This window comes from Culex quinquefasciatus, chromosome 2, assembly GCF_015732765.1.
Source record: "Culex quinquefasciatus strain JHB chromosome 2, VPISU_Cqui_1.0_pri_paternal, whole genome shotgun sequence".
Lineage (NCBI taxonomy): Eukaryota > Metazoa > Arthropoda > Insecta > Diptera > Culicidae > Culex > Culex quinquefasciatus.
Window position 1 is genome coordinate 131155546 of NC_051862.1, and position 21499 is coordinate 131177044.

The following is a 21499-nucleotide window of genomic DNA, read 5'->3' on the forward strand; positions in this document are numbered from 1 at the left end:
CAAAAAAAATCTTTTTGTATGGAGCGTGGACAATCGCCTAACCCCCCACCCTAAAGTGTCCACGTGGTTTATGGATGGTCCCTATCCATTTAAACGATTTGCGAGACATTTCTAAATGAGGAACTGACTTGCCTTTATTTTGCATATGAGACAGCACGAAAGTCATATTTATTTTGGATTTTTTAGAACAAACACTACTTTTTTATTCAATAGGCTAAAAGTACATGTAAAATTAAAACTTTTGTAAAGTTTATCTCATTTTTGAAAAAATACATATGGGACGGACTAGATTAGAGCGCTCATTCACAACACAATGAACAATCTGCCTGAAATTTTCAGGGGTTGTTTGTACATATAAAACTAGCATCTGGCCAAAATATTAGCTCTCTAGGTCAACGGGAAGTGGGGCAAATCGGGACACAAAGTTTTAAGGTTCAAAACTTTTTTTTAATAGGGCTCAAATGGATCAAAATAAACATTTTTATGCATGTTTCTATTGTGAAATTGTCTCAGGAACACGATTATGATAAAGTGATCACCAGAAAATTGGATCTAAGGGGTCCCCAGAGCAAAAAATTACAATGAAAAAAATCACAAAAAGTAAAAGTGTCTATTTATTATGTTAAAAAACTGCCTTACCCAAATCGTTCTCAGTCTCAGATGGTAGTCTCAGATGTCCTCTACAAGCTGTAAGTCGAACCGAGTTGATATCTGGATGGAACACTTTTTTATTTAAGTTTGAAAATTATGCTATTTTTTCACTACAATGCCAATAACTCCCTTTAGATGTAACCAATTGGGATGCCTTTCCCTGCATTTTGTTGCATTTTTTAAGCTCATTCGGATGCATTTTGAATTTTGAAAATAAATTGAATTTGCCTAAGTTATAGCCTTTTTAAGATTTTTGACGTTTTTGAACCTTCAAACTTTGTGTCCCGATTTGCCCCACTTCCCGTTGACCTAGAGTGCTTATATTTTGGCCAGATGCTAGTTTTATATGTACAAAAAAAACCCTGAAAATTTGGTGAGGTCCAAACGACGTCCCATACAAAGGGGTATGCCCTGTTCGTGGAATCGCTCTTAATTTACTGCCCATGTTCGCATAAATGTCTTATATGGGTAATTCTCCGCCAACTCACACAGCAGTTGCCCCGACCCCTCTTCGATTTGCGTGAAACTTTGTCCTAAGGGGTAACTTTTGTCCCTGATCACGAATCCGAGGTCCGTTTTTTGATATCTCGTGACGGAGGGCGGTACGACCTTCCATTTTGAACATGTGAAAAAGAGGTGTTTTTCAATAATTTGCAGCCTGAAACGGTGATGAGATAGAAATTTGGTGTCAAAGGGACTTTTGTGTAAAATTAGACGCCCGATTTGATGGCGTACTCAGAATTCCGAATAAACGTATTTTTATCGAAAAAAACACTAAAAAAGTTTTAAAAATTCTCCCATTTTCCGTTACTCGACTGTAAAAAATTTTGGAACATGTCATTTTATGGGAAATTTAATGTACTTTTCGAATCTACATTGTCCCAGAAGGGTCATTTTTTCATTTAGAACAAAATTTTTCATTTTAAAATTTCGTGTTTTTTCTAACTTTGCAGGGTTATTTTTTAGAGTGTAACAATGTTCCACAAAGTTGTAGAGCAGACAATTGCAAAAATTTTGATATATAGACATAAGGGGTTTGCTTATAACCATCACGAGTTATCGCGATTTTACGAAAAAAAGTTTTGAAAAAGTTGGTCGTCATCGATCATGGCCATTCATGGTCACCCGCGACAGACACGGACGACGAAACAAAGAGAAACGCAAAAATTAACTTTTTCAAAACTTTTTTTCGTAAAATCGTGATAACTCGTGATGTTTATAAGCAAACCCCTTATGTCTATACATCAAAATTTTGTAATTGTCTGCTCTACAACTTTGTGGAACATTGTTACACTCTAAAAATAACCCTGCAAAGTTAGAAAAACACGAAATTTTAAAATGAAAAATTTTGTTCTAAATGAAAAAATGACCCTTCTGGGACAATGTAGATTCGAAAAGTACATTAAATTTCCCATAAAATGACATGTTCCAAAATTTTTTACAGTCGAGTAACGGAAAATGGGAGAATTTTTAAAACTTTGTTAGTGTTTTTTTCGATGAAAAATACGTTTTTTCGGAATTCTGAGTACGCCATCAAATCGGGCGTCTAATTTTACATAAAAGTCCCTTTGACACCAAATTTCTATCTCATCACCGTTTCAGGCTGCAAATTGTTGAAAAACACCTCTTTTTTCGCATGTTCAAAAATGGAAGGGGTCGTACCGCCCCTCCGTCACGAGATATCAAAAAACGGACCTCGGATTCGTGATCAGGGACAAAAGTTACCCCTTAGGACAAAGTTTCACGCAAATCGAAGAGGGGTCGGGGCAACTTTTCCCGATTTCGTGTGAGTTGGTAGAGAATTACCCATATGCAAAAACAGCATACTGAGAAAAACGCATTTGAAGTTTGTCGCCACTGATTTCTAGATCACAGTACTGAATGTTGTAGACATTTCTGAAAGAGCACATGATTTTAAACCAAACTGCATCAATAAATCAAAAACGATGAAAATGCAGATGGGACATTTATGCAATGAGGGGCACTTTAGGCCAATACTAAAATATGCAAAAAAATAACGAGCCAGAAATTCTACTTTTTAATGAAAAAGTTGTTGAAAAATGCTTTATAAAACAGTACAGTTGGTCTAATAAGTTTAAAAAAAACGTAGTCCTGACCAAACATATTTTTTATGAAATTTTGCATTTAATTTTTAAATGGGATTCAATCAGTAAAATATTTTTTTTTTTCAAGTGTTTATTTTGAGGCACTAAAGCGTTTATTTTCAGCATCACTGGCGTATATACTGGCGCCAATTTTTCGAAAAAATTCCAAGTGTTTTAGAGTGCTCCAAATTTCAATGCTGTATATACCAAAACATGTGCAAGGATCTGGCCTATACGCCAGTTATGTTGAAAATAAACGCTCAAACGTAAACAAAACACAGCAAAATAAAATTATCAAGGGGCTAGTGGATGCAAAAATAAATTGCAAGACATTTTTTATGTTTAACTGAGATTTAATGTCACATTAGCTCTAGAAACATTTTTGAGCAAATTTTATTTTCTTTTTTAATTTTCAATAACTCTAAGCCCAGTTATCGAACGAGTACTCTACTGTACAGCTTTTCTTAACATACTTCGTTTGTGTTTTCTCATTTTATTTGTTTAAATATTTTTATACTTTTTAAGGCGTACTCTGAATTTATGTTTACGCCATTGCATGTTAATTTTGAAACCTTTTGTGTTGCTTTTGATGCTTAGTTTCTTTTTATAGATTTTTGTTCGCTTTTGATTTTGTTGTGCTATTTTTACTTTGACTATTGTCTAATGTAAACTGTTTTTTTTTTCTCTATTCGTCATTTTTCTTATTTTTCAGAAAATTTTCCAAATATAAGCCAAATGCATTTCGTTGATGTTTTGAATTTTTGTTTAGTGTAGTTTTAAAATTATAGTGTCATTCTCAAATGATTCAAATATAAAAATGATCATGAACATACTTTCTAAACTGGATGTTTCTCTTTCATCAAATAAAAGCATTACTAATCCCTTCATCTTATCATTCTATCTTGATGGTGAAACCCGCAAATTGCATCACCATCCATCAATCATAACACGACTGACCACTTCCAGAGGGTTGCAGCCAGTGCCAAACATATCTCGCCAAAACAGTACCGCGTCACCGCTTTTGTCCCGCAAATCGTTCGATCCGAGCAGCGGCGCACCGCCGTCACCCCGGATCTCCCGGCGGGCTTTCCCGAGCAAGGCATCACCCGGAATGTAAGTTTTCTGTTTTTTTTTGTAGGGGTAAGACATGTGATTTTTCAGGTTGTTCAAATTTAAATGTTCAAAATTAATAATTAATTGGAAGACTATTTGGTAAAAATTGGCGACAAATTTTAAGAGGATCTTTTCAAGCATATTGTAATTGTTATTACTATTCGCAAACTTCCTCAGCGGCGTAATTAGCGAGCATCAGTTCAAAAGCTCAGCGGTTTTTCTTGGTCGACGAAATCCGTAACGAAATCTAACGGTTGCCATTTGCGAGCTCCTGTTTTAATAATCAGTAAAATATATAATCAGTATTAATACCATTTGAGTCATGCGTATTAATCGAAGAGTTAATTTTTTTCGGAATCCTCAACCCTTTTTCAGAAATATGTTGTGTATTTTTTGCCACTAACTTTTTCTTTGAAACGCTTTGAAAATATAAGAAAATTTGCAATCCCGAAACCAATACAAAATTTATGTTGCACCTGATTCTACTAATTTCGATGTTATCAATTAATCTCATTCCATGTATTTTACCAAAACTAATTGCGTACTGCTGTGTGAATCTCGATGTCCGTGTGCTCCCGTGTGTTTCCGCATAACGCTTTCACTAACACGTGTCGCAACCCACAATCACAAAAAAAAATCGCGTCACGTGCCAAAAACCGCTGCGCTTGCTAATAATTGCCAAAAACCGCCGATTTTCGACACGGTGCCACACATACACGCACACGCACACACACCATCAGTGAGGACAACGACATCCCTACCTCGCCACCGGTTTATCGACGGGGAACTTCACGGGAGGACACCGGAGACGTGTTTTCGCGGCTAGGAGCCGGAACGCAGGATCCTTCGCCCGGTGGAAATATCAAGGAGTACATTGGGAAGGTAGGGCGTTACACGTTGAAATAAACTTGTTGATAATTAATTAAATTTGTAATCAATTGCAGCTCAAGGCAGGATCACCCCTCATCTGCACGCATGTCGTCGAAGGTCACAGCAATTCCGTACTGTCCATCAAAGTGTCCAACCAGACGCTGTTCACAGCGGCAGCAGGTAGGTTACTTTTATTAATACAGTCGAACTTAGAAAAAATATTTGCATGAAAACCCGATTTTCTTATGATTTATATGTTTGAAACATGTACTGAGCCAGGTCACATAATGTCCACGTACGTTTTTCCAAACAAGTTTTTTTCAATAGTGCTTTAAAAAAAAGATTCGTTGAAATTTGTTATTTTGAAACGAGGGTGACTTCGATAGTCACTGTGTTTCTTGCAAATTTCAGCCTAAAAGTGAGCAAATTTAAGTTGCTATATCAAATTGACCATTAGTAGGCGTACTTTTAATGTTTCTTTTGAAAAAAAAAATACATAAAAAAGGGCTCAACCGCTTAACGAAAGACGCCACCATCATCTTTTCGCTTGCGCTAACATTTTCACAGCGCTCAAAATATAAAATTGTTTCCAACTACCAGCAATATATTCTCTTGCACATGCTTTAGCTTTTACCTGAAAAATATTTCCGAAACATCAGATTAATTAGCAAGCACTGTCAAACAAAACAAACGCCCTGAGTCACTCGACGTCTTACTTATTCTCGTCGAAGGCTGACGAAAACCAAGCGAGGCAAACAAAGAACAAAGGCCTGCCACCAACACCACCAGCAGCGCGTGTAAGAGTGAGCCAATGATGCCAGGACACTTCCTCTGGAAACGCTGAAAAAAATATAGCTAAAAAGTAAAAATTGCATATGCAACAGGGCATTTTAGTCAGGGGAGAATAGATTTTTAAAGTCGAGAACAGAACACTGATGAAGTCTGCAAGTATGTAGTAGACGAAATACGTATCTGTCAAGATATTAAAAATATATAGCGGAATTAAAAGGAACAACTGGTCTTTTTGTATTTACATGTAGAAGAAATAGGAATAACTATTGGTAAAAGTAAACTTAAACAGAAATGTTCACAAGAAACTGTACTGTAACTGTGTACCTGGTTTTAGTAAATTGTAAGGAACACCCCGAATTACCAAACATCATTCAGACACCACCGCTCAAAGTGATGGTATTGAGTATATTTCGCCTACTTTCAGCACTTTTCTATCATGCTTAGTATTATTCCATTCAATTCTTTAAGTATTTAATTCGTATTTTACACTTTACATAAAAATCTTAAACCTATCAATGTAACCCAGGCTAACAAAGCCACCCCGGTTTACGGTACACAGTTAACAGTGAAACGTTTGACGTTTTAGGTTGGTGTCAGTGTCGAATATTATTATTTTTCAAAACAAAATTCTGAAAACAAACTTTTTGCAATTCCGTCGTGAAACTACTTAGGGTAGAGTAGTCATCAATGAGACACGGGGAACAATGATAAAATGGCTCTCACAAGTCGTAGTTTCAACCAATAAGGCTCATATTTGGGGGAAAGGTGTGTCTACTGGATACACGTCTGCCATTATAGTGGCTTTGGTTATGGACGCTTCCTTGAAAAGTTATTCATAAATGTTTGATTCTGGGATGTAAAAGTAAATTATGGACAAAAATTACTTTTTCGCTCGTAGACTGCCATTAACACCAAAAATAATATTTCTTCAAATTTCTTTCGACGTTCCATAGGGATTGAGTTGTGCTACAATGTCCTTTCATTAGGTTTGGCCAAAATTTAGAATATACCCAGTATCCAGGACTGTCTCATTGTTCCCCACTCCTTTCAGCCCATGGGTAACAATGAGACACTTTGATTTTTCTTCATTAAATTTTTCAAAATCTATGGAAATCTTTCAAAACATGAATTGGAAGTGAATTTTGGCATATTTAGTGAGTTTGAACTTCATTTAACCAAAAATATAAAGTTATATGGATTTTACAAAATTTAAATACTTTCTAGTATAACTGTTGTTATTTGAAGTTTCATGTTTACAAAATTGCTTGAAAATGTTCAAAGCAAGTCATCTGCAATGGAACAATACAAAACATGATATTTTACTAGAAAAATCTTGATTTTCGTAGTGTGTCTCATTGTTCCCCAGCTGTCTCATTGTTCCTGCCAAGTGCGTCTACAATGAGACAGTTGAATAATTCTGGCTGTAGATGTCGGATCGATCTCATATTTTGGTCAATGTTAGAACACATTAAAAGAAAGAAAATGCAACAAAAAGCTCATTAAAACATGCTGATGAAAAAATGAGAAAAATCTTTGAAAGTTGAAAACCAAAAGTGTCTCATTGATGACTACCCTACCCTACTTTTCCTGTCATTCTTGAACGACGAAATAGCCTACTTTTCTGTACCAAAAATAACAGAATCGTATAGCAACACTTTTTAAAATAAATGCTGAAAAGTTCTACTTTTCAGCACTCAAATGGGTGCTGAAAAGTTGAACTTTTCAGCATTTGTTTCGAAAAGTAACACTTTTCAAAAAAAAAAATTGATTTAAACGATTTATTGACAAAATACATGAAAATTTGACATAAAATTTCACTCAGTGTGTGTTTTTTGGAATTGCAAAAAATGATGTATGGAACTCGTTGCAAAACTTGATTTTTTCAGCACTCTTCGTATTTATCCAACTCGGTGAACCTCGTTAGTTAAATGTACGACTCGTGCTGACAAAATCCTCTTTTTGCAACTTGTTGCATAAACTACTATTATGCAACAAGTTGCAAAAAGAAGAATTTTTCAGCACGTGTTCATCGAGTTGGATAAATACGACAAGTGCTGAAAAAATCAAGGTTTGCAACGAGTTCCATACAACATTTTTTGCATTTCTGAAAAACACCCATTGAGTGAAATTATAAGTCGAATGTTCATGTATTTTGTCAATAAATCGTTTAAATAAAAAAAATGTTGAAAAGTATTACTTTTCAAAACAAGTGCTGAAAAGTTCAACTTTTCAGCATCCATTTCAGTGCTGAAAAGTAGAACTTTTCAGCATTTGTTTTGAAATGTGTTTCTATTCGATTCTATTATTTTTAGTATGTAGATAAAAGTAGGCTGTTTCGTCACGCAAGAATGACAGGAAAAGTAGGAAGTTTCAAGACGGAATTGCAAAAACTAATACTTTTCAACATTTTTTTTTATTTAAGCGGTTTTGAAAATACATGAACATTGAAATTGAAAAAAAAAACATAAACATTTGACTTATAACTCCACTCGAAAGGTAATTTTCGCAATGGCAAAAAATTGCAAGGAACTCGTTGCAAAACTTGATTTTATCAGCGCTCGTCGTATTTATCCAACTCGAACCTCGTTGTAAGACTCGTGCTGAAAAAATCTAGTTTTTGAAACTTGTTGGACAGGAGGTTGTAGAATAGGCCAAATACCTACTACCAAAAACAAAAATGCAAATTAGAATACTAAAAGTAAAACGAGAATAACATAAAACGAGAGAAGTGAAGTTGTTTTTGTAGAACAAAAGTTGCTCAAAATTCCTTGAAAATGGGAAAATTGGGATTTTCGAAAAAAAATTGGGCAGTAGAGGGTTAATCTTGATTTTGACAAAAGGGGTTAACAGCCGAGTTTCATGTATATGCAGACCCAAGCAACACACTTTGTCAGATAAACGTATTTCCTAACTGGTTGTATAACCAATCCGCCTCGTTATCACAACTTGTTCTACAACTCCTGTGAACTGGAAAAAGCGCACTTTTTTTGTTGTATAACTTGCCAGAAAAAGATGCAAGTTATCAGAGTAAGTTGTACAAATGTATTTGACAACACTGTGCTATCTAACAAGAGATTCAACGAAAAAAGGGGGCGTGGTTTACGGCTGTGCTGTCAAATTAAAGCGCACACTGGAAAGGAAAGTAAAATAGAAAACAGCTGTCTAACCGTCGACTAACTTACATGTAAACAAACGTTTCCTATTAGAATTTCAATCAACGACGAAGCTAATAAAAAATAGTACGCTTGTTCCTGCAAGATTTATTTACAATAATTCGAAATTCCTTGGGCATGAGTAAGGACCTCGACGCCGTTAGCAATGTTGGCTTTAAAATAAAATTTCGTGATAATATCACTTCCCCCCAGCCAACATTTTTGCCATGCGAAGCGGGCCTCGACGCTGTGTCTAGGTTTAATTCCTAGCTAGGAGCCATCAGTGTCTTAAGAGGTGGTCCCAAGGCCGAGTAGGAGTTCATGAAGCAAATTAGTCGTCTCCCACCCCTTTTAAATTGAAAATGAACTCTGAAACCAGCGCTTACTCACAACAGAAACAGAGGCCTCTTCTAGGCATTGTAGGATAGAATAGATTTTGAAATTTATTTAAAAAAAATATTATTACGTAGCATTTTGATATGTCAAAATTTCCATAGAGTCTCGGTCAATCAATAGTGCGATGATATCGGACAAAATTCGTTAATCTTTTGAACTAACGGTTTTCGGATTATGGTTGTATCGACCATTGTTGCGAATCGAGGGTCTACTGGAGCCTTGACGATCAAATGGAGCCTAACATTTCAAAAGGGCGCATGGGTTTTGTGAACAGGAGTGTGTCTCCTTCACTCAAATGACAGTTTACATAAGGTATAATAAAGATGCACTCTTGTTTGCAAAGCTCTATGCCCTAATGAAATGAATGGCATGAAATAGTCGACTTAATTACAAGTGTTCAACTTATGAACTGTTCATTTATGTTTATTGGTTTTTGGAAGCGGCAGGACTGGTTTAAAAACAAGATCCTTTACCTTATTTGGCGTTATAATAAAACATTCGGGGATTTGAGATTAAATTTACTTTCAGACAGTTTAGTTTAGGTTGTTGATTAAAGTTAGATAGTTTTCCGTAGATGAATAATTGGACTTAAATGATTAGTTGATTTGAACGAAGTGTAACATTTCATTGGCAGATCTGTTTATAGTTGTAATGTAAGGGGGGAGGGGGTAATATGCACCCCCGGGGCAAAATGCACTCCCAGCTTTTCTCGTTATTAGGATGAATTTTCCAGGGAAAAAATCATGGGAAGTGGAAGCTTGACATTGCAAAAGAATACTTGCAAAATTTTAGCTTCGTAGTATGAAAACAGCTTGAGTTATTTGCAAAGTTTAAAAATGTTGTGTTTTCATCTAATTTTCATTTAACTTTCGATTTAATTTTTGGACAATATAAAAAGCATTGATTGATATTGTAAATGTTTATTTATATAGTTTTTGTCGTAATCTTCATTATTCTATAGATAGATGAGTTCAAAAATATCATAAAATGTATTTTTCATCCAATTTTCTACAAAAAGCGTGGTCGGGGCAATATGCACCGCTGTGATTGTCCTTTGTAAAAACAGCGGTGTCATCTAGTGGTGACTAGTGAAAACTGCTTTAACCCGGTGCATTTTGCCCCGTTGTTGTGGTGCATTTTGCCCCGTTGTTGTAGTGCATTTCGCCCCAATGTTGTAGTGCGTATTGCCCCGCAAGGTTGTTTTAAATGAATCAAAAATGTTTTCAGAAATATGTTATTTCTAAACAAATTTGAGGTTTGTAATGACTTTTTTCACTTGGATGACGTAGAATAATAGTTGTTTAAGAACATCTAGTGAAATGTTTTCACAGAAATGCTGCTATGGTTGAGAAATTACATTTTTCCCTTAGGGGGTGCATATTACCCCCTGTCCCCCTACGACAAGACTATTGACGGACGTGACAGGTCGGCAGTTAGTTTTCATCTTTTTTTCTCTAGTATTTTTATTTCCTTTAAATTTGGAATACATCATAGGTTTCTTTTGTATAGATCTCCGATTAGTTACATTTTCTTATTTAATTAACTAATAATTTAATTTATTCCGGGCCTTCTTACTTTGAATCACAATTTCAGATTTTCTTTATTCAGTGTTAAACTTAGATTACCGTAACTGCTCAAATCATCCAAGTTCTTACTACTCACATCAACACTAATTTTCTTTCACCTCCCCTCCCGATCCCCTATATCTTCCGGTGGTGTTCATTTGGTATGCAATACTAGTTCGGCCACTACCCTTTTTTCCACAAGAAACCGGACTTGGACTGACTTGAGGCCGCGTCCCCCACCTTGCTCCGTAAAACGAAAACGAAAACGAAACGAAATAATTCGAAATTGAATTAAAAAAAAAGAAAAACAATCATGGCGCGCATGTGATTAGTGTGAAATTCCCTGCAAGGCGAACTTTTAAATTTTCCTTTTTTGATGAACTTTCTCTTTCCCAAGATTCGATCCGACGACTTCGACGACTTGTTGTTATCTCCACGGCAGGTCCAGGCGCTCTTCCGCATTGCTCCACGGGGCTTCATAGTAAATAAGCTGACCTAATCGTCAATAAGAAGGTTGCTGTCTGTCTTGTTAGCTAAAGAACGAAGGTTGTCATTGAAATTGAAGTTATATAAGTTTGTTTCAAGTCAGTTTTTATAACTCCATTATATAACTTTTTAATAACAAACCGTTTCAACTGCCATTTCGATTACCGTACCAAGGAGTAATATTGAAAATCGGTTTGATTTCGATTTGTTGTTTTCTCTATCATAAACTCTATAAGCTGATAATTTTTGTTGCTTTTACCAGCGACATGTTTACAAATTAATCGGTCAGCAATCGAAACTATTGTAATCTTCAATGAAAAAACATAATTGAAACTCTATCTTCCTCATGTACAAATTTACCCCACCTAACAACACGCAATGGCAAGTTGAATATGTATGTTGAGCATCAGTTATATTATCTATTCTCCGATAACATTTGTGTAACAAAGCGAGAAAACCTAAGGTTATTTGTAGAATGGTTGGCCACGCCCATTTTTTAGAAGATGCCGTCACATGACAATGTTGGATAAGCAGTGAAACAAACAGTGCAATATTGTTTTTATTCAACAAACTGTTTTCGTGTCAAACATTGCAGATGAGGGAACAGCATCTTGGCATATCAGCACTTGGACGTTCAATTACAGCTCATAAAAAGTGTTTCTTTGTGAAATAAAGTGATAAATAGCTCAATAGGAAGTGAGCAAGTAAGTTTCTATCAAAAGTGTTTCAAAATAAATTGTTTTAATAGTGAAAATCAGCTAATTGGATGGAGTTAGGAGCGAGTGCATATTCCCTATGTTGTGTTTAAAAGTTGGAAAAGAGTAAGGTTGACTGTGTTTTAACACTTGTAAGGCACACATCTCATGAGTTACATAAGTCAGTTATACAAGTAGTGAAACAAACTGATATTTAACTAACGTTGACATTTTTTCTCGTATGTTGATCCAAAACAGCTGTCTAACTATTATTCAACAGTCGACAAGTTATGAATGCTACTTGGGGAGTAGTGTATTTGATAGAACAAGGTTGAGAATCAATGACCTACAGGAATGTTTCGATTATATATGGTCAGATCTTTAAATTTGGACCTAACTATAGTCTCGGAATGTTTGAATTTCAGTTTACGTCTGACAGCCGTTGTTTTTTCTGCTGTTTTCGTGGCGCGGCACAGTGCTTACGGATGGAGGTGGAAGAATCCTCCGACGGGGACGAGTTTCGTTCCGTAAATGGAACGGTGAAGCGGAGGAAGACTAGCAACGGAGCCGTTGTCGGGGATGGCCCAGAGGAGAATCTTCCCAACAACAATAAGTTCAGCCCGCTGGCGGCGAACAACAACAACAACAATAACAATGGTATCCCAGCCGGGAAAGGAAGCGTCCCACCGGTTCCAGTGGTTCCAGTGGCCAAGAAACCACCACCTCTGGTGGTTAAGAATACGAGCTACGCCAAGCTGAGGAGTGTAATGGCGCCGTGCACAACCAAGCCAAGTTACAAGCTAACTCCGTTTGGGACAGCCGTCCCCTAACATGACAGTTTTCGTGAGTTGCGCGTATCCACCGACAGATGGCAAATGGGCCTCGTCGGAGTCCGCCCAATAAAAACGCAACTAAAAATTGGCATGGGAAACTTTTTTTTCGTGACGGCTTTCGCGGCACGCTCCCTTCAACTGTTCGAGACTAATATTTTAACGTGGCGTATCTTTAAACATTTTTTTCAAGAAAATGATTCCAGAATGCTTATTTTGTCGTTTTAAACCGAAACAAGGCAAAAACTATATTAATTTAAAACTATTCGCCATTTTCAAATGATTGGCTAGTTGATATCAAAGGCCGCCATCTTAGGCCCACTGGGCCCCTAAAAAGAGGTACGCTCAGTTTGTATGGGAGCTGTCAACATGATCCCGGGCTGGTTTGGGATCAAATTGCTGTGTTCCTCCGAGGAGCGTTTTGAGACCGCGCGGGCCCACTTGATTGCGAACAAAGTGGAGTTCTACACCCACGAGAACCGAAGCGAGCGGCAACTCCGCGTCGTCGTCCGAGGACTTTCTTTGGCTTCACCTGAATTCGTCAAGAAGAACCTCAAGGAATCGCAAAACCTGGATGCTGTGGAAGTGCAGGCCATCAAGAGAAAGGGAGAGTTCGCCTCGTCAGAGGAAACCCCGTACATTTTTACGTTCCTCAAGGGGTACACCAGCCTCAAGCAGCTGAGTGAAATCAAGCGCTTGAGAAGATTTTACATCCGGTGGGAGGCCTACTGGAACAAGCGACCGAACGTGACCCAGCGCAGGAACTGCTTGCAGCTGGGTCATGGAACCAGGAATTGTCACCTCAAGGGGAGGTGCAACAACTGTGGGGGTCCCCACAAGACGGACGAGTGCAAAGTCCAAGAAGCCGAGCCGAAGCGGTGTGCCAACTGCTCTGGAGCCCACGAAGCCACGGACCGCAGCTGCCCCAAGCGTGTGGACTTCATCCGGAGGCGCCAGCAGGTGTCGAAATCGAAACCGCCGGCAAGGAAGGCGGAGAAGCAGAGTCCAGCAGTTCCGGCGTTCACGCCGGCGGAGTTCCCTCCGCTGCCGGGCGCAGTTCCGGACGGAAAATTGAAGGATCGCCCTCGACCCGCAGGAAGCAGCCAAGGTGGCCCCCGAGACGGTGGAGCCACGGAGAAGGAAGCCGGGGAGGTACTCTACAGTTCGGCTGAGCTGTGGGGGATTTTCTCCGAGTACATCGGCAGGTTCAAGACCTGCAAGACCCGCTTGGACCAAGTAACCCTTGTCAGTTACATGATCTCCAAGTATGGAATTTAAGGAGTTTTTTTTTGTTATTATATATTGTTTTGCTGATCCTCGGTCCCAACCTGGTCACAGCACCTAAAAGGACCTAATAAAAATAAGTTAAGGAAAAAAATGTTTGAATTTATCTTGATCTTGCAACTCCAACTTTAAATTTTTAAACTTTTTACTTTCCAGATCGCACAGTCAAGGTGTGGGACCTGCGCAGCGGCTCCACGCCCCACTGCCTAACGGGCCATTTAGGTCCGGTGGCGGCCGTCGAGTGCGACCCGACCAACAATCTGCTATTCTCCGCGTCGGGTGCCTTCATCAAGGTGTGGGACCTGCGCGAGAGCAACATCCGCCCGATGGTGACACTGTGGTATGACACTTTTTTAAATTGTTTTTTGGGAACTGTTACTAAATCTGGTTGTCCTTGCAGTTCCTCCGGAGCGATTCTTCCGGCGAATGCTTCGCTGTCCGATCTGATTCCGGGCGAGTGCTCGATCACGGCGCTGAAGTTGGGAGCTTCGGGCAAGTTGTACACGGCCGCTTCGGATAAGGTGCGAATTTGGGACTTGCGGACGTTTTCCTGCCTCGGAAGGCTTTCGGGCGGACACCAGGCTGCGGTTATGTGTCTTACGGCCTGGGAAGGGCCCAACAACACTGATCTGGTGGCAACCGGTTCCAAGGACCACTACGTCAAGGTGTTTGAGGTTAACTCGAGCGGAGGAACGGTTCCGCCGCTGCTCAACCTGGAACCGCCGCACTACGACGGAGTGCAAGCCCTGGCGGTGGCAAAAGATGCAACCGGCGTCGACGCCGAGCTGTTCTCTGGGAGTAGAGACTCCGGTATCAAAAGATGGGACCTGCGTACCGGAGAGCTCAAGCAGTCGCTCAACAACGCCCACAAAGGTTGGGTCTCCGGAATGGCCATTTACGGCGATACTCTGCTGTCTAGCTGTCGTGGCGGCGTTATTCGCCTATGGAATGTCAAGAATTGTGATAGTCTAGCGGAGATGAAGACGGACCAGTCAATTAACGACATCGTCACCGCCGACAACCGCGTCTTCACGGCGTCCAAGTAAGTATCCCTCTTCCCCTACCCATCTCTATCCCTAGCATCAACATCGAACAAGCTTGTTTTATGGTCATCGGTTTCGGTAGATCTTTGGTTGAACGGAAATTCCCCCTCCTTAGAACCAGCATCAGATTCGGTTGCGCATAGTTCATCCCGCATCACCCTCGAGAGAGCACCTACCTCGGGAACTTACTGTACCTGTAATTTTTCTTCTCTCTACATTTCTTCCCCCTTAAAAAAACAAAATACTCGTAGTACCGGTGGAGTTCGGATTTGGCGCTTTGCTTCTACGGATGTGGAGTCGCTTGGTGGTGGCACCGGTACTAGTGGCGGTGGCGGTGGTGCCAGCAAACTTAAACGTTAAACGTAACCTCGATTCTGAAAGAGTGCTTGCTACCAAAGAGATTCGCTGAACCACCTACGCCGCAGTTGATAGCTAACACACATTTGATCTATAGTCGATGTAGATTGGAGCATTTCTTACGCCTTCTGGTAGATTCTTGCTTACGTAACAAAACGATTCTAACCGAATAGGAAGCGCTACGCTGTAATACTAACTTAACTAATTTATGTGTCTTGTTCTTATGTAACTATTCTACTAACTATTGATTGGAAACAGCTGACTGATTTGGTACCGTAGAAATATTATGGCAATTGTATGCAGGGTAAACAAGATTGAATGGAAAACGTTTGACTTTAAAAGTCAAGCAAAGAGCTACTGACTAGAAGAGATACGAGAAACGAACAGAACAGGGATCAAGAATGGCATTTACGCAGTAGATTTACAATCAAAAAGTCTGGGCGGTAGCTTATTTCTTTTGATTTCCCTTTAGCTATTTTTGTAATCCGTATTTTTTTTTCTTCCCTACCTTTATCCTCTCTGCGAAAAAAAACAATCAAAAAGGTTATGGTCGAAGCTCACGTTGTGGCTTATGTTTGTAGTTTGGCTGTTGCAATTAGTAGTGTTCTTTTTCTGTCCGCTAAGTCGCGGTGGCCATCAACAGCAGCAACATTACCTTGGGCCTCGGGCCGTTCCGCCGTCAATGTGCTGTTAGAGAAAGTTGTGGAACATTACAGGGGGTGTAAGTTTAATGCTGTGTTTCGTGTTTTTTTTCACAATGATGTCGATGTTTTATACAACTCAGACTGGATTTTCATACTATGTACATTTTACTCTGTGTGTTCGTTTTACATGCCACTATTGGAATATTTGTGCTGTTCTAAAACTCCTTATCAAAACAGGAAAATTTTCACCATATCGCTCACGTTTTTTCTCATCACATTTTTTTTTTGTCATCTACTTTTTACACGTTTCTGCTTCTATACCACGACTTTAATCCGGATTTCAAATAGCTAATTTTATCAAATCATAGACAAACATACTCGAAGCTTGAACCATTTTGTGTCCTGAAGACAAAAAACTTTGTTCGAAAAATGGAAGTTGAACTCCATGTTACCACCAAGCACTGTGACATTTTACTCTCTCCAGAAATATTTTCGCACTGAACACGTTAGTATGAAATTGTTTCTAAATTCCGCTTACGATTGTCATCACGCAGAACCATTGAGCAAGAAATAGAGAGGTTTCAATTGACTCTGCAATTCATTCAGTTGTTTAGTTGTTCGGTGGCCAGGTGACTGGGCGTGATTCGATCCCTGATCATTTGCTTGAAAGGCAGATCGCTTAATCATTCGGCTAAGTACCCGGACGAAATGTCAGTTTCCTTTTACTTATTTAAACTGTTTGAGAAGGAAAATGCTTTTGAATTAATTAAGCCCCAAATTATTATTATTTGATTACGATGGCATGAATTTTGCATAGATCTTCATTACAAAAATCTGTCTTTGTAATATTTTTTCTAGAGAATTTGATATTTTTTTGGATTAAATTCATAAAAAAAATAACAGCAACAAAATCAAAGCTTTAACTAGCATAAAGTTACTGTCGTATTTCGATTTTTACCAAAAGTATAAAAAGATTTATTTTTTTTTTATTTAATGTACTGCCGTTCTACGCATAATTGTCCCATGTCAGTTTTGGACGGTTTTGACTTTATGACATTTTAAAGTTTAGTTTGATGTGTATTTTAAGAAAAACACATAAAATCTGGTACTTTGTTCGGAAACTCATTAAAAACAACATCAAGTCTGTTTGTCCCATCGTTAAACTTCTACGCATAATTGTCCCACCAAGTATTTTCTTACACGGAATCATTAGTTTTACTAAGCATTATGTCTTGTTTATCTGTTGTATAGCAAGAGAATCACAAATAGGGGTTATAAACTGCTAACAGGGGCGATTAGGGACACATAGGGCGAATAGGAACCCACGGGACAATTATGCGTAGTAAAACAGAAATCGGTCGAAAAATTTCAATCGCGATTTTCTCAGTTGCACTTTTTTGAACATGGGACAATTATGCGTAGAACGGCAGTGTATTTATGTATTAAAAAAAGTTTGAGGTACATATATTGACTATTTCAAACATTTTTTTTATGGTTAGTAATCATCTTTTCGGTAGAAATGTGAAAAGGAATAATAGATTTATCATGTGGAACTATCGGGGAAAAATCAAGAAAATGTCGAGAATTCGAAAATGTGATTTTAGTTATTGATTTTTTCAAAGCATGATCATATGTACAGTCGTCCCTCATATTCGGAACAGTTTAAAGATCGGTCAATGTTCAACAAATCATAGCAAATTGATAATTGAACATAACTATTTGCTTTTACCTTCATGTGAAAGCTTTTCTTACGATCTTTCGATTGATGTACATAGACCGGCTGTATATTTTTACGTTTTATATCAAGTTTTAAAAGAAAAAAATTTACCCTTGAAATCCACAAATTCGGAACACTTTTTTCTAACGATGTAAACAAACTTTTTTTCTCTCCAGGAGTACTTATTTCTCACAAAATAATGACATCACACTCTGAAACCAATAAAACTTTGATAACTTTGATAACTTTTTTTGTGAAAATATAAGTTAAATTCAGGTGTTCCACAGTTGTGAGAGGCACAATAACATTCCACAATTGGAGGCAGTGTTTTGCTGCTCTGGATAAAATAGTCTTGAAAGGCAGGTTTTTGTTTAAAAAGTACTACAGTAGTTGTTCGGTAACTGGGCGTTGTTTAACTGGGCACTCGGTAGCCCAGTTAAAAAGCAGACAAACATCAAAAAACCAAAACAAACCAAAATGACCGAGGGATGCAAAAATCATATTCAATCAATAAAAAACTTTTTTCAAACTTTTGTTTAATTTCAAGTTACAATTAAAGAAATATGAAAAGAAAGCATTGCAAATAAATTTGAGCAACTTTTATTTTTATATTTCATTTGGAAAATATTATGCATCGGTGGTCCCCTCGTTATTTTTCGTTCAGCCCAGTTAGCGAGCAGCATTCGGTGACTGGGCTACGTTCTCAGCCCAGTTACCGAACAAGTACTGTACTAGTGAAATAGCTAGAGAATTTCCAAATAAAGGTCCTAAAATAATAGGGTCGACAGAAAAGTTGCATTTTGCATCCTATTGACAAATTACCACAAAAGTGTTCCGAATTTGTGGGTGTTCAATCTGTACAGATAAAAAAGGAGCAGAATAATCGGTCTTGTACAACAATGTCTGATGATTGTTGTTGTCATCTGAAGGGAATATATCAATTTTTAAATATTGTCAAAATACTAGAAAATGATGAAACATCGACAAAACAAACATGATTTACACAATAGATCTTCAATATTCTTCTTTTATTTATAAGACTGTTGCAAATATTTTTAAAAGCTCAAAATCGACCGGAAAACTCAGGAGGCAAAAAATGTATTCAAGAAGCTTCAAAATTTCAACGGAAATTCAAGTGCTACCAGCTGAAATCAATTAGCAAAGCATTCCCCTGAATTTAAAATCATTTTTAGCATGTTTGGATTGAAAAAGCCTTTAGAATTTTAGTTAATTTTCGATGTACAGTTTCGCAAAAAAAACTATAGTTTCAACTTTCTTTCACTGAAATTCAGTAAAAATTTACTGAAATCTGCACTACTGAATCTTCAGCAAGTTTTTCAGTAAATAGTAAATTGCTGAAACTTCAGTTTTCTGAAACCAATCAGGATGACAGATGGTAAACTGGAATTTCAGTAAGTTTGAAAATGTCAAAATGACGTAAGAAATGCTGAATTTTCAGCAATCGAAGATCTGTCAAACTGAACTGAAATTTCAGTAAATAAAGACTTGTCAAATGAAACTGAATTTTCAGTAATTGATAAGCTGTCAAATTGAACTGAATTTTCAGTAAGCCCGAATTGTCAGACAATACTGAATTTTCAGTAATTCTTAACTGTCAAACTGAACTGTGTCTTCAGCTAATCCGGTTCCCGGTACTCCAGTGAAACCCGGATAATGGCAAATTACGGAATTCGGAGCAAGTCCAGCTTTTTTTCGCTGGCTACTTTTTCGTTTTCGCGTGGAAGAAAAGTGAAAAAAAGAGAAATGGTCAGCCAGTTCTACAAAAGATCGCGTAACAGATAGTCCTAAGAACAATAAAAATGCCTTTATTTATTACTATACTGCCGCTCTAGTCTAGTCCGTCCCATATGTATTTTTATCCTTTTTGAGATAAACATAACAAAAGTCTTGTTTTTACATGTACTTTGAGCCTATTTAATAAAAATGTTATGTTTGTTCTTGAAATTCCAAAACAAAAATCACTTTCGTGCTGTCCCATATGCAAAATAAAGGCAAGTTAGTTCCTTCTAAAAAAATGTCTCATGAATCGATTTAATGGTCAATGAAATTATTTTAATTTCATGGACTATGATTTTAAGAACCTTTAGAACATAAAAACATCAAACATGGTTCATATTTGTAGGAGTATTTTCTTGAGTATTTATAAATTATTAATCGTAATGTTTTAAACCATGCTGTTTTCAAACAATTGACAATCACAAATACAAAAAATACTACACACCATTATGGGTAGTATTCCGTAAAATTCTATTCCAGCTTGAATGCATTTTCGTAGTCCTGGTTCTGGAAAAGGTTCATATTCCGGTTTTGTGGATCACTCAACTTCAACGGTCCATATGTTGAGACATAGTTTTTATATAATTTGCCTCTCTAGTCATTTAGTCTCGTTTTTAGTACAGCTGTGAAATCTTTTATAAATTAAATACATCTGAAATAAACATAAAATAAACATACATTTAATTTAATTTTATTAAATTTACTTGGAAATTACCAAAACAAACCTTGAAATGACAGTTTAACTTTTGGTGTATATGTTGAAGCCTACCTTGATACCTCGACTGACTTGCCTTTATTTATCGACTAATAAAGGCAAGTCAGTTCCATTATGAAGATATCACAAATTTACCTCCAAATTATAAGTTTTATGAAACAATTTTTTGTTAGGGATATTTGTTGAACTGATATTGAAATAATTGTATAAAAATTTATCAAAAAATTGTTGATAAGAATTGTGATAAATGGTGAAACATTTTTTGAGCTTCCCACAGCGTTATCTCAGCACCCACATTTAACATATGGGACGGACTAGATTAGAGCGGCAGTATATACGATTGCCAAACACAAAAAACAACAGGAATCCACTTCCGGCCGCAGCGAAACTGAGAACCGATTTTGTTCGGACGTGGATCAAAACTCGACTTCCAACGGCACGCTTCGAGAACAAACTAAAATGGCAACCAAATAGACTGGCAGAGCAAATGTCAGAAACATAAATAGACTGACAGGAATGTTACTGATTTTCAGTAAATTTGATACGGTTTACTGATTTTCAGTAATTTCAAAAGACGAATGCTGAATTTCAGTAAAAATAGGATTACTGAAAATTTTCAGTAAACTTATTTACTGAAAACGAACATCAGAATTTGGTGTGTACGCTTATATTTTTGTACAGTCCAAACTTGATTATCTAAATGTGACCCAAACATGCTCTAAAGTGATTCAGAATTTTTAAATTCAGGATGGCGGCCAAAATGGCAGAGTTGAAATATTGAGAAAATGTATTAATGCTAAAAGGCAATCAACAACTCAAATTTGACTAAAATGGGGTCAAAGAATTCGAATTCAATTTAAAACATTGAAAATTTTAAAAAATACCAAAACATTTTTTTGTTCATGATTCGATTATCCGAAGTCTCAAACAAACCTTCGAATAATCGAAACTTCGGATAATCGAGTCTGGAATGTATTTGTAAAATCTAAGATTTTTTGAAAACTATTGATTGCAAAACAACTGAACTTGTGTAAATCCTTATGAAAATACTCTTTTCAATGAAATGTAGAAACTCTGGCATGTTTATTTCAATTTTGTTTTTTTTTTTGTTTATTTTAACAGCAGGGACTTTTTCTTTATTGAAATCCAATCGTCGTTTAGAGACTCAAAAATGACAAAATCCAAAAATCACCGATTTTACGAGTTAAATCCCATTTAAAATTCAAGGAAGCGCGAGGTACTGTCGCAAACAATAATTGTGCTCATATTTGGGACTCAAGCTTAGTA

At 37.3% G+C, this 21499-nt stretch overlaps 1 protein-coding gene across 12 annotated transcripts in view; it reads left to right on the top strand.

Moving 5' to 3' along the window:
• Positions 1-21499, top strand: part of LOC6031957 (kinesin-like protein KIF21B) — a 115466-nt gene that overhangs the window by 91960 nt on the left and 2007 nt on the right. For 11 of the 12 annotated variants that reach the window (XM_038251964.1, XM_038251959.1, XM_038251957.1 and 8 more), the window contains 6 exons: positions 3723-3869; positions 4610-4751; positions 4814-4919; positions 14096-14279; positions 14340-14981; positions 15234-16060. In XM_038251964.1, coding sequence (XP_038107892.1) covers positions 3723-3869; positions 4610-4751; positions 4814-4919; positions 14096-14279; positions 14340-14981; positions 15234-15342 — 1330 coding nt within the window. In that variant the 3' untranslated portion in view covers positions 15343-16060. The remainder of the gene's footprint in view (positions 1-3722; positions 3870-4609; positions 4752-4813; positions 4920-14095; positions 14280-14339; positions 14982-15233; positions 16061-21499) is intronic. The other variant, XM_038251967.1, reaches the window with a different exon arrangement.